Source organism: Cimex lectularius, unplaced genomic scaffold, assembly GCF_000648675.2.
Source record: "Cimex lectularius strain Harlan isolate CLEC.00 unplaced genomic scaffold, Clec_2.1 scaffold65, whole genome shotgun sequence".
NCBI lineage: Eukaryota > Metazoa > Arthropoda > Insecta > Hemiptera > Cimicidae > Cimex > Cimex lectularius.
In genome coordinates, this window is record NW_019392646.1 from 1,925,809 (window position 1) to 1,939,355 (window position 13,547).

The 13,547-nt window shown below is 34.8% G+C and overlaps 1 protein-coding gene across 1 annotated transcript in view; it reads left to right on the forward strand.

Moving 5' to 3' along the window:
- The window catches only part of LOC106660926, a 276,802-nt gene that overhangs the window by 235,814 nt on the left and 27,441 nt on the right, over positions 1-13,547 (forward strand). Inside the window, exon 5 of the mRNA XM_014383984.2 lies at positions 5,340-5,544. Coding sequence (XP_014239470.1) covers positions 5,340-5,544 — 205 coding nt within the window. The remainder of the gene's footprint in view (positions 1-5,339; positions 5,545-13,547) is intronic.

Below are 13,547 nucleotides of genomic sequence, written 5' to 3' on the forward strand. Positions count from 1 at the left end.
CTTTTGCTAAAATTATAAAGTAAAATTATATATATTATGTATATATAATATATATAATACATATAATTTTACTTTATAATTTTAGCAAAAGTCGGGATTAACTGGAGATATATGTACTTNTATGTAATTATATATGTGTATATATATATGTGTGTATATATGTATGTTTCTCTTTTAAATGGTATAATTGGATTTGTTGTGGTCTCAACAATTTGGAAGTTGTAAACGTTTTTATGTGGTAAGGTAGTGAAAAGTTGAAAAAACGTAAATTGACGAATATCTTCAAAATAGAGAACTTTCCGAGAATTTTCTACTGAGCATTTTTTTCTCCAAACGAAGAAAAGAATCGATTCCCTGAGTTTTGTCAGAAGGAACTGGGGCACCCCGTATATATATTAGTTAATTTTGGCTAGGATCGCGTGGTGGTAACAGATTTAACATAACTTTCTTATCTAAAATGACACTAACTTTGTTATTTAAATAAAAATCCCATATTTTTATTGTACAATTCGATTCTAGAGCATATTTTATACCACTTTTACTGAAATGAAAATTTTGGTAGGATCGACCATTTATGAATTATGCCCGACGGAAGACGCGTGAGGGTGGTATGCTTTTTATAACAACAACGTTTATTTAGAAAACGATTACCATTAGCAAGTTAATTTAGGATAGGAATCGTCGCAGAATAGGGTAGGGATGATGGTGTTGCTTTCACCTTAGCTTATATTAATTTAACACACACACACACACACACACACATCCAAATATGCCCAAAACAATTAGTACTGTGCACTTAATGCCGTGCTGAATCACAAGTCTCATATCGCCTCATGAACATGTTTAATGCTTTCTGTATAACATTGATATTTACATAATCTGAGCGGAGGTTTGGTAGGAAAAACAAGATCTTTGTTAAAAGTGATCTAAGTCTATAATTCTTCTGTCTTCTTTTTCGTCTGTTTTAACACTTATTTTCCTACAAACAGTGCAACACCCAAATAAACTAATATTGATCGTGCAATATTGCTAAGGAACGATGCATAAAACCTTCAATCTTATATGCGTTCAAGACAAAAATACTAAGTGTAAGTAATACTAAGCTCTTTACGACGCGCTTTAAACACAGTAATGGCAAAATTATAAATCAACACTCGTAAATAACTAGCTTAAATTATTTAATATTCAAGATTAAATAACAAGTTTGGTTTCCAAAGTTGTCTTACTAATCCCCTCCAGTAGTAAATTAATTATATAAATGCAATTTACCGTAGGTAATAATTTTTGAATCTGAAAATACTGCTTATTGCCTTTCCTTGCAACATAAAAAATATTTTGCGGTATTTTTCATTCTTCTTTTGATATTTTTCTTGTTCTTTGCTTTCCGGCAAACAGAGTGGGATTCCATGTGTACCAAACTCTTCAAAGTTTGAAGCTACATCTTATTTTTAAAGAAAAAAATAATGTACCAGTTAAATTATACTAATAATTATAAGGAGTCTTGCGTCCTGTTAAACTATTACAGATTTTTGTTATTCTTGAATTTTCTAGTAGTAAGAAATTTTTGAATTGATTAAATTTCTATTTTTTCAATTTTTTAAAATCAATTATAGGTTATAATTTTTAAAGGAAAATTCAGGATGGAAATGATGAGTATGCTTGGTGAAACGGTGACCTTGGTCAGGTAATAAAGGGGGCGCAAGGGTCCTCCAGCCATATCCTTTCTGGCAATATCGCGGCGGCAAAAACTGTAATAAAGACGAGAACTGGAGGGGACTTTACAGGGAAGTTCATTAGAACTTTATCCGAGGCGACCGCTTCTCTCAGCCCGATCCTCTCCCCTTTTGTCTCCTGAGGAAATACGACCCACCTCATCATAATCAATAACTCATACCGGATGAGTTACGATCTAATGTCAAATCACGCGACTTTCCCTAACAGATTGAGGCGAGGTGGGATCGTAAAAAAATCCTCGTGGTTGATATACTTCGCTGGACTTTGTTGTGGTATCTATATTGCAAAACTTTTTTTAGTAGAAAAACCATGTGGTTAATTTTATGTCATAGCACTAAGTCGGAAATTATAATAACTGTTCGAAAGAAGTGGTTTGTACGTCTGTCCATTCTTGACGGTCGGGAATCCAAAGAAAATAAAAATCTCATTAACGAGATAAAATGTTAATAAAGGATGCAGGGTTTCATATTTATTTATTTAAAACTAGGACAATTTTCTTAAAAAAAGAAATCTAAGACTATTTACAAAGATTATAATTACTTAACAATTTAAATTGAAGAGAATGTGATAGTGGCCCTGCACATTGAAACGGAAAATGGAAATTGATCTGATCCAGACGGTTTGGATATACTATGTCTTCTGATAAAGAGGATTGTATAAGTTCAAATTGTCGGTACGCAAGGTATTGTCCACAATAAATTTTAAAAAAGTTCCAATAAAACATTTAATGCTACCTACTTTCCTATACATAAAGAGTTAACATACAAAAATTTTATGATCTTTAGAGCTGCAATTAATAAATTATTTTGAAAAGTTTTTTCCAACTCTATTTACCTATTCGCGCGCGTCTGTAAAATATAATTTAAAAGTTTCGACAATAACAGTAATCATAAACTAACAGCTTTGCTGGGTCAAAACATTCAATGAAAGAACATTTTGGTTGTAAGAGGCTCCAGAAGGCTGAAAAAGAGCACATGAACGTTGTTGAAAACTTTTGCTTACGTTGGGATTATTATTGTTTTCCATATAATCGTAACTTGTATGTTGCAATTGCATAGTGAATTCTCATACTTCTTATTCTTACTGTTTTTTAGAAATAAAAAAGACATATAATTTTCACATATTTGTTCATTAAGCCATAAAATTTAAGGATTGGGCAATAAGACCAGACAGTTTTCCCTTTATTAAAACATATGGCATCATACATACAACAGGATCCTTTCTGTAGTAGATATTGCACAAATAGACGACATGCTTTTTGTTGCATTGCAAAACTTCAATTATCAATTGACAACATGCATGATACAAAATATAAATGACTTACATTAATTATTGGTTAATGTATATCAATGTTATTTGAAGTAAATACTTCCTAACTCAGCATTAAAGTATGTGTGTGTTTTAATAACCACTAAAATACAAAGTTTATGTTGTGTTGAACAACGTTTTAATTATCGTGCTTTAGGAATTTATTCCGCCTATACGTTGCCTTGTATCAATATTTTTCTTTTCTTTTAAATAGTTTCAAAACTTAAACAAGATTGGCTGTCACTAAAAGTTGAGTGGTTCCTATGCAATCCAATAGGATGAAACAATTTCTTAACCCTTCAGGACGCTGAGGTGATATCGGCTCCCGGTGATGTAATGAGAGCCATCAAGCTAGTCTCTTCACTTTTAGACTGTAGTTCAATCAATGAAGCAGTGGGGTGCTTAAAACTACGGCGTTGCCATTTCCAAATTTCCCAATCTCACTAGTGCTAGAAATAATGAATTGAACAGCACTCTGGTTATGTGAACGTGAATCCAAAAGTACTCTCAGTATCCGCGTAGAGGTAAGGATGAGCGCAATATCACTTCACTTGGGGAAGGAAAAACGCTGACAGTTCTAAAAAGATTCCATTTGTATTTTTACAATAAAAGTATGACTCAGCCAAGCCCTAACCATCCCTAACCATCCCCAAAACAAGGTTACTTTTCAATCATTCGAATAATGAAAGCTATTTATCAAAAATTGAACCTTGCTAACTTATTCTGTATTTTCGTCGTTTCCGATCATTTTGGTCTGTCATCCTTGCTGTTTCAGTCGGTCCTGAACATTAAATACACAGGCTACAACTGAAAATAGCAAGAATCCGAAACCCGTCTGATGAACCCAAACATCGAGCATGATCATTCAAAATTACAGGTTCCTGGTCTCCGTGGACAGTATGAAAATAATGTGCAATTTAATTTAATAAATATTAGTTCTGGTACGACAAGATAAGATCAGATTAGAAAAAAGATTCGGCCTCTTTACGACCTACATACCTCGATAGTATTGGTCTATCGCGTATTTCGGTTAGTGTCTACAGTTCCTCGCTATGCTTAATAATACAGTAATTAAGGTTAATAAAAATTAGCTTCCTTAGAAAGTTCACTAATTCCGTGGTCCGCTTGACCAATTAATATATTACAATTAACTAAGGTTTTTAGTTGAGATCTAGCCGAAGATCGTGGGTTCGAATCCCGCTCGTGCCATTGACTTTTTTATCTCAACTAACAACCTTAATTAATTGTAATATATTCCTTAGAAAGCTTTTACCAAATTCCAAGCTTATTCAGGTAGTCTCAAATGTCCTCAAGGATGGTCAAACCAAACTACTGGTTCATGGCCCCGCAGTCACCAAGGGAAACTTTCACAATTTAACTAATTAATCAACATTTGTGGTCCAATAAGGATCAAATTACTAGTGACTACTACTCTGGCCGTGGAAGTAACGTAGGGAAGTGTGCTTGGACCATTCCTCCACCATCCTCAATTTATACTTCAGATTTCTCAAAACCACTTACTACTTTTCTTGCATCCATTGCTGACGATCGGCAGGGTATTTTATGACCCAGATCCCATAGTTGCTTCAGGAAGAGCTGCCGAAACATATCATCTTTATAGAACAATTAATGTAATTATTTATGTCTATGTCAAATTTACCCTCTGAAGCAAACTCCTCTTACAATTTACTAAAACAATGTTCTAATGCTTAAATTTGACTGCGTTTCTTACCTTGGGTTCAACCTCCATTCACGCTTAATATGAAATCTCAAAAAACTAATGAGAACGCAATCCAATTATTTTTAAGTAGATGTTAAAACAAACTTACCATCAAAAGACGATACAAGACGTATTTGGACGTTCAATGTAGGAACGCTTAACTTTCACTATCAAATGTCACCAATACCTTTCAATTTATAGTCCTCAGAAAAATTATTTTGCCCATACTACCCTAACTACATAGTATTAAGTACCAATGTGGCATTAGAATCCCGTTTATTCAAACATCAATTCCTCAAAAATATATAATTTTTCACAATAAACTTTCTCATCAGCCAAATAAGCTTGTCTAAATCTTTTTATCAGAATCTGTTCCAACATTCCTATAAGGCGTTTAAACCATTATGACGAATAGTTATAGAACTTATTTAAGGGAAGTAAAATGGTTAAATAATTTAGATTATTTGTTCTTTCGATGCAAATGAAATATCTGAATAATTGGAAATATATATCATCTGATTACAAGTTGCAATAAAAAAAATCAATTGTTATTTTAACATTTTTGGTTTTATTTTAGGTCAGTCAAACCACCACGCGGTACTACAACTCAGGCAACGGCCTCCAGTACTCTGTTCTTAACCTGCAGGTGAGGATCGAACCGGCACACATGGGTACAAATGGCCAATTAAACATCAGGTGTACGGCACTTGTCGCTACCCAGTATTCAAAAGCAGCAGATCTCGTCCTCGGTCCCAGGACATCCGAGCCAGTTCCGGAAAGAGGTAAAACGATTTTCACTACAATAGGTCTATAATTAATTACCTTTGGCTTTATTTTATTATAATTAATTTTTCCGTATTTTTTGGCTCTCGAATATTATTCTCAAGATTACTAAATTGAAGGGCTAAGCTATGGGCAACACAGTGTGATTTGCTTTATAAATAAATACATTTTGCATGTTCTTGTTAATACATGGGGGTAACTTGATATTTTTAGTACAAAATCAGTTTTCAGGAATAACCAAGAGGAAAAAATTATTACGTGCTCGTTGTAAAGAAAATAATAACAATGAACCATGAATTCATTCATTTTAAATGTAAAAACAAATGAGAGGATTAGAACAAAACTTTTAAAATAAGTGGACGCCTCCATTAACTTAACATTACGAGAAGCTTCATATGGATCTATATGACAGTACGGATATTTTCCTGTTGATCGTTATAGATGTTTTCATTATAGAAGATATATTTCTTGATGCTAAATTTTTAAAAATAATTTTAACCCAGTTGGTATACACAAGTCGGCGTCCCACAAGGGGGCATTGGTCCCATCCTTTATATCATCTGTAGCAGATCTACATTCACACCCCAATACCATCATCACTACCTACACGGACGATATCTCAACCTTGCCCTCTAAATATGGTTCCAAGCTACCTCCAGCATCTAAGAACACCTTCAGCTTATCGAAGACGGGCGCAAAAAGTGGAGGACCAGACTGAATGAAAAAGTGTTCTCCATGTACGTTCACGTTGAAAAAACAATCTATCCCTGCACTATGCGTCAGCAGCAAAGCGATAACTTGTAGCACCGAAATCCGTCTTGACCGTCAACACCAAACAATCCTTACATAAGACTGTACTGGTCTCATTTCGACTATCACATACAGAGGGGAACTGTGAGGTTCCCTCGAGGCGTCTAACATCCAGCACATCTGATCCTTACAATCAAAAGCCCTCCAACAAAATCGTCAAATTTCTTTACTATGTCACTAACCTCACTATCCACGACGACCTCAACTTTCTTTTGTCAACACACCCAAAATCAAAAGTGTCAAAGCAACCTCTCGATCCACCCTAGCCCTACTGCTCGAGCATTTTCTACACATTGCCGTCCCGATAACCCGCAATGTGGCATCTAAAAACGTTTAATTTACAGCTTCATACACGAAAATAGTGGTCCGTACTTCAGTCAATTCCATCATAAATCTACCCTTCTTTCTAAGGTTTCATTTTGCAACGCAATTTTTTAAATGAACTTTTCTATTACATTAGAAAAAATTGTGAAATTTTATCGTTAGTGATGAACCCGTAATTTAGTCGTTTTTCACATGTATCTGTTATTAAATAACCCTCCTGTTTCGACCTCATCACGGCAAAAATCCCTCGACAATTATTACATTTTTTTTCCTTCTTCAAAAAAAATTAATAAAGCTTAAAAGTGGCGGGACGAACCGAGAAGAGAAGCCCGAGAAGCAGGAAGCAATTCGCGGCCTGCAAGATTCTGATCGGGATGGCACTGGGTCAGAGATTGGAAAAAAAGAAACGAAAAAAAAGCAAGGAGGATCAGTTGGGGATAGACGTTCCGAGGAAGAGGTTGTCTCCGCGAGCAAAAGAGAATATTGTTTTTCAAAAAAGTCAATGTGTGTGTTGTTTGTGAACCGATCGAAGAGTTGTTACGAAGAGGAACTGGCTGATCCCGGCAAGTGAGGAGTGATCCCGTGAGTTGATACAATTCATCAGGCCTGATAATTCGGGACTAGAGACGTTAATTATAAGTTTCGGCCTTTCGATAGTTTTAATTTAAAAACAACAATTTTTGTCAATGAATTATAAATAGAATAGTGTTATTAGTATCATCGTAGTTTTTTTTGTTATTTTTTTATATCGTAGTCTAAACCCTAAGTAGGCTAAATACCCTAACAAATCTTCTTGTGTTAACGAATTAAGAAGCAGGAAGAACTTCATAATTTAGCTCCCAGCATCCTGGTTGGAAGCGCCATCAGGAAGAAGAGCGCCAGAAGCGCTGCATCGCTACCCTTCTTTTTTCCCCCTTCTTCCGATCGTCCTACTTTTCTTTTCCTTTTATCCCCTGGTTTCAGTATTCATCCTTACTCAAAAATACCGTGGCGCTCAACACTTATAAAAAAACTTCCACCTCATCACCGACCATCACTTGTCTCTCCCTTCAACACGTTCCCCCCCTTCTCCACTGAGCTACCGCCAACGTACGTGCAGCCGCAGTAAGGAAGCTGTAACACAATAACCCTACCTTAAAAAGTTTTTGTTGTCCGAACCTAAATTTAAAATTCTTTAGAACCACACACTTCCCATCCCAAAGACAACCTTTGTTTAATCCGGATGACACTAAAACCCAAAAAACCAATAACTTGTCTACAATGGGCAAAATCCTACAAAACTCATTATTATTCTTCCCATCTCCTGCGGCAAAACTAAGAGGCTATGATGGTCTCGCTCTCATTCATGAACGCCATCCCGTTTTATTTATTATCGCTACCACTGTTGAGCGAATTTCTCCGGTTTATGTCAGTGGCTATAGTACACCTTCAAGGGCACTCCAAGGAAATTCCCATCATTGAACCTATCCTCTACGCAGTATACACGATCGACATTTTTACCCTTTCTGAAACCATCTTTGTCCTAATATGCGCTACGCAAAGTATATTCACGGTTTTCATTCTACGCACATATCGATGGAAACGACTCGGTATCATATAAATCCCAAATCCTTTGTTAGGCAGTATCTAATAGCCCTGACAGACCAAAACAGCGAGAAAGAGGAAACTTGTTCGGAAATAAACAAAACTATTGTTCATCCCCCAGCAGACAACAAGAAAAAAAATCTCAAAATTAAATTAATATTAGAAATTTAGGGCTTTGTTGAAATCTTTCTTGGTCGAATTTATTTCTGCTTAGATGAATGTACTTTTCACAAGGATTAGAGAGTTTAATATTTTCCCCAAGTTTATCAATTAATTTTAAATCCGTCCGTAGTCCAGATTAGTAATCCATTCTACAAATTCAGTTCATAATACATTCAACGTTGGCATCTCTATTTTAAGCTTAGAATTAGAGAGGATCGCTAAAGTAGCAAGTTACTCGAACTAAGCTTTGCTTCAATACAATTATAAATTAAAGGTCTTTAATGAGTAGGTCTTTAAATCTGAATATGATTAACATTTCAGTAAAATTTAAAAAAAATTTAAATAGACAATAGTTTACAAATTTTCTAAAAACTGCCAGCGCTTTTCACTTAATCCTGACACTGCGAATGAATCTTGAAGGCTTCAGGTTAAGAGGTTAAATTAAATTATGTTCTTCTTTGATTTCCTTCAAGTTAATTGTTCATCAGCGATCAAAACGGTCTATAAACAGCTCGGTGAAGTTCAGCACAGCGTTAAGACTTTCTTTGATGGAGGCCTAACTTGCCTTTGACCCGTTTTCAGAAGGTGTTCAGCAAAGTCACCACTAGTCCCTGTTTATCAAGGGGGGATTATTTCCTAAAAGGCAAGGGTATAGCGGAGTCAGCGGTTGCCTTTTCCATCAGTACATGCTGAGAAGGGAACTTAGCAAAATATTACCCTCATCTCATATATCAACAATAATTTTTTTATTTTATATGCATTCTCTCTGGTAGAAATGTGTGTTCTTGTGACCTGTTGTTTCGTAATTTGTTGAAGTCGTGAGGAGCGGTCAAGAATGAGTTATTTCAAAAGGGTTTTTCTGAACTACCTCATTCTTGATCGCTCCTCACGACTTCAACAAATTTATGTACATTGTTTTAATAGTCGCACATATTTAATTTTGTCTTTGCCAGTACTATTACTTTATTAAAGTTCATACAAGTCTATACGAAGTGATGATAATCATGAAAAGTTGATTCAGAAAAACGTTTGGCAGTGCTAAAAAAGGAGGGCTTCACAATTGTTTTTAATAATGAATTTTTGTTTAGCTTTTGGTATTTAGTTCACATTACTTAAACCCATTGTGGTAGTTTCTTTTAGGTTACGTGAAACACTAACATACATTAGACAGGATAAAGGTGGGGTATGTTCTTTAATTTTTTTTTTCAAAAATTGAATCTATCTCACAGTTTGTTGTTTACAACGTCCGGATTTCAAGCTTAAAGCTCATCATCAGCTTGAAGGATATGCAACCATGTCTCTCGACATGAATTGAAAGAGTGAAACATAGCTAATCCAGAAAGAAGGGTTTATGCTTAAAAAATATATTAAATAAAATGTCTATATTTATTTTATAGGTTGAATAGATTTAAAAATACTATGGAGTAGATTGGTCAGTTAACACCGTCTGCGTATTCTCTGTGTATGCAGTATGTCTGTTATCTGCTAGCTTTGTCTGATATGTGCAGGTACATATAAAGACCACCAAGATTATTACCGTTTTATGAAAAGTCTATCATAATTTTTAGGTGTAGACTGTAGTTTTCAGTTTACCTATATATCTTATGACAGGCAATGGAAGTTAGATAATTATTAATTTTAGATTCACAGATAGTCCTGCCTTTATAACGCGTTCATATTGTTTAATAAATGAAGCAATTTCAGTTTACAATACGGCAATCGTACAGTAATTACATAAATGTGATATAAATTTACCGTAAGGTATAATTCAATGCTGTGACTTATAAACTAATCTTAATTAAACATAAGATAGGTTTCCTTTCAAGATACGACTGGAAAAAATTCATACGGAAGATCAAATTGTGATAAAAAGGGTCAGTTTCTGCAATCAGTTTATCGAAACGATAAAAGTGAGATCGGCTGAAAGGTCCTTACTCTATAAATGCCGAAGAGTTAGTGCGTGTTACAGAATTATGATGTTATCATGGTTGCAGGATCAATTGTGCTGAAAAGTAATCATTTGTAGGATCTGTTCATCAAAAATTCTGCATTGCGGAAGAATAAACTGAAATAAACCAAAATCGTAATATAAATCTCAAGACTGCAATCAAACTTTAGGAATGTAGAACATTCCTAAAAAAGGAAAAAAGGTTCGATTTTTGAGCAATCAGTTCCACTTTACCTTTCCAGTCATTAGTGACACTCTACCTATCTGGTCAGAAATGTTTTATATTTCTTCTAACCACCTTCATTCTATCTATTAATTGTAATTAACATATATCGCATAACTATTTCGATATTGAATCGCGTCACACGGAATTTCGAAATCTTCAATCTTGAACATGCAACTGAACCCTAATCCGGCTAACTAAATCAGACATCAAACAGGACCCTTACCTAACCTGAAGTAAAACGTCGATAACCAGAACCGTATCACTAATTAACCTAATCTTTCCTAACGCGTATTCAGGGGACAACCAGGATCATACCACACCTCCACTTGCCAGAGGTTTTATAAATTCACAGATTTCCTCTTCCGATTTAAGGGTATATTTTTATTACGTGTACAGTAGACGTGCTTAAATTCCTGCTATTGCACTTTTAGCGTAGGAGCAATAACACGAATAGTTTTATTTGCTCATTTTTTCAATCAATCAAGCAGATCGCGTGCTATACAAAAAACATCCTTCAAATGAAAGTTTCTGAAAATGAATTATTATTTTTATGTAAGGTCTCGGTTAAGATGAAAAAGTAATTGTCACGAGCGGGTTTCGAACCCACGACCTTCGACTTTCGAATCCCGCTCGTGACACTGACCTTTTCAATTCAACCGAAACCTTACATAAAAAGAATATTTAATTGAAGGAAGTAATTTGGTCAATTAGACCACTAAAACATAATGAGTTTCTGAAAATGTTTAGGTAAATCTTCTCAGAATTGTTGATAAATAAAGATATCTATTAGGTTTGTAAATACCACAAAAATGGTTTACTCTTTTTCAGATGGAGAAAAAAACAGTTCTGAGAAATAGTTATATTATAAACGTGTATTAATGAATTTATTAAAACTTAATATTTTTGATCGGTTTTGTCTTAATGGCACTAAACAGACAATAAACAGATTTTTCTAAAGGCGGACGTGAGCAAAGGGCGGAAGGGCCGGTATAGTGGACGTTCTTAGAACCAGATTTATTACCAGATTTATGGATTTAAATTGTGCCGCCGGAGAGCGGTGTGATTTATGGAGAGGGCAGGAGAAAAAGGAAAGCCTAAGTGACTTCCAGCATCAAAATACGAGGGGTGATTCAACCCCGGGCCACCCTTACCTGCGTCAAACGTGTGAATCTAATTAAAGCCCCGGGCAAAAACGGGCCGAGCTTTGCCTGTAAGAAGGAGTTACACCCAGACATAACATCGTTAAAACTTCTTCGGTAAGTAATCGACTTGCGCTGAATTTAGTTTCATTACAACGGTGTGTCGTATCGTGGAAGGCTTGATTTATTCATGTAACATTTCCGCTTTACCTGGATTTACAATAAGTCGGATTTTGTTTCTCAAATATACGTGTGTCTATGTACGATGGCGTAGTATGACAATGACATAAACGATAGGTCATTATAGTCTTCCTTCATCTTTTCACAGACGTCTTTGGACCGATGATCGATGAGACGAAAAGTCAGAAACAGCAAAACTCCTATAAAGGTATCGGGTAATGTTGTGACTTTTTGATGGTGTTCCCTGCTTTTCAACACCAATACCTCTTTACAAAAAGTAAATTTGTTATATTGTTTAAATCACGAATTCGTTAATTTTGCTAGATTTCCTTGAATAAATCACAAATATAGAATTACGATGTTTTTTTTTTAATTTGTGAAGTTATGTTTTATTACTAAGTGATTTATAATCATTCAAAAAATGCAATATTGTTTGTATTGAAAAAAACAACAACTACACCACTGCGTATTATTGTGCGCCCTACATCAAGTTGTGAATCACCTTTCACATAAATTAACAAAATAGGTGTTGTACCTATTTTTCTAGCAAATAAGGGGGAGAAGTGGTTTGGTAAACAAACATTGTGGAATGAAGGAAGATTAGCGGTTAATTCTGTGTATATAAATGGAGCCCCAGAAGCAAACAAATTTAACACCATACGGGATTGAAAAATAACACCTCTCCCTGTATTTACAAATTTATATAATAACATTATTAGTTATTCAGATATCGTGAGATGCGGTCGGGTGTGATGTAGGTTTCAGAAAAACATTTTCTTTATCGTGCCAACGTTTCGATCTTTTATTNTCTCACGATATCTGAATAACTATCGATTAACGGTCACTAATCTCTACACAAATAACATTATTGTTCATAATTAAATGTAATACTAAATTTGCAACTGCTATAATTTTGACTAGAGAATAATACTCTTACCTATGATGGTATTTTTATGAATAATTTATTAAATTTTTGTAAACAAAATAATGACGACCTTTCTTTGCTGGATTGGCTGTACAACTATACAAGGAATCACATTCCCCGGGCAGTGTTCTAGGTGTTAAATGGTCGCGTATGGTCGTAAGAAACCTTCTTTCTATCCCATATGATCAATGGAATTGAGATCTAAAGACAATAGAGGATTCTAAGGAGAATAGATGCAAATGTTGAATTTTAAAATTTTAGACACCGGTAATCAACTCTGCATCAATGAATGTAGGTAATCTGATTGGAGAGATATACACATGAATAATTTTCCAAACACAACGGACAACTGTGATTCGTCCTCGTGCAACGCGTTTCTCCTGCGGGTCTTCTTAAAGGGGCATAATCTGTTATTCTAACTTCCAAATGTCATAGTTAGCATATGTTGATTTTGTCCTTAACGTCCTGTATTACGTGAAATTTCCCCCATGTTGTCTGGGAGGTGATAAACCGGTAATCTGGTCAGTACTAATCATTTTGATCTCCCTATTCTCACTGGGTTAATCTGTCATACGAATTTAATATTTATTCAATTGTTCGTTCATTCTGCACATCATGTAGTAGTATCATGAAAAAAAAGAGAAATATATAAGATAATTGAACGAGTAAGACCTTGAAGTTTTTTAAGATCTCTTTCAGGAGCA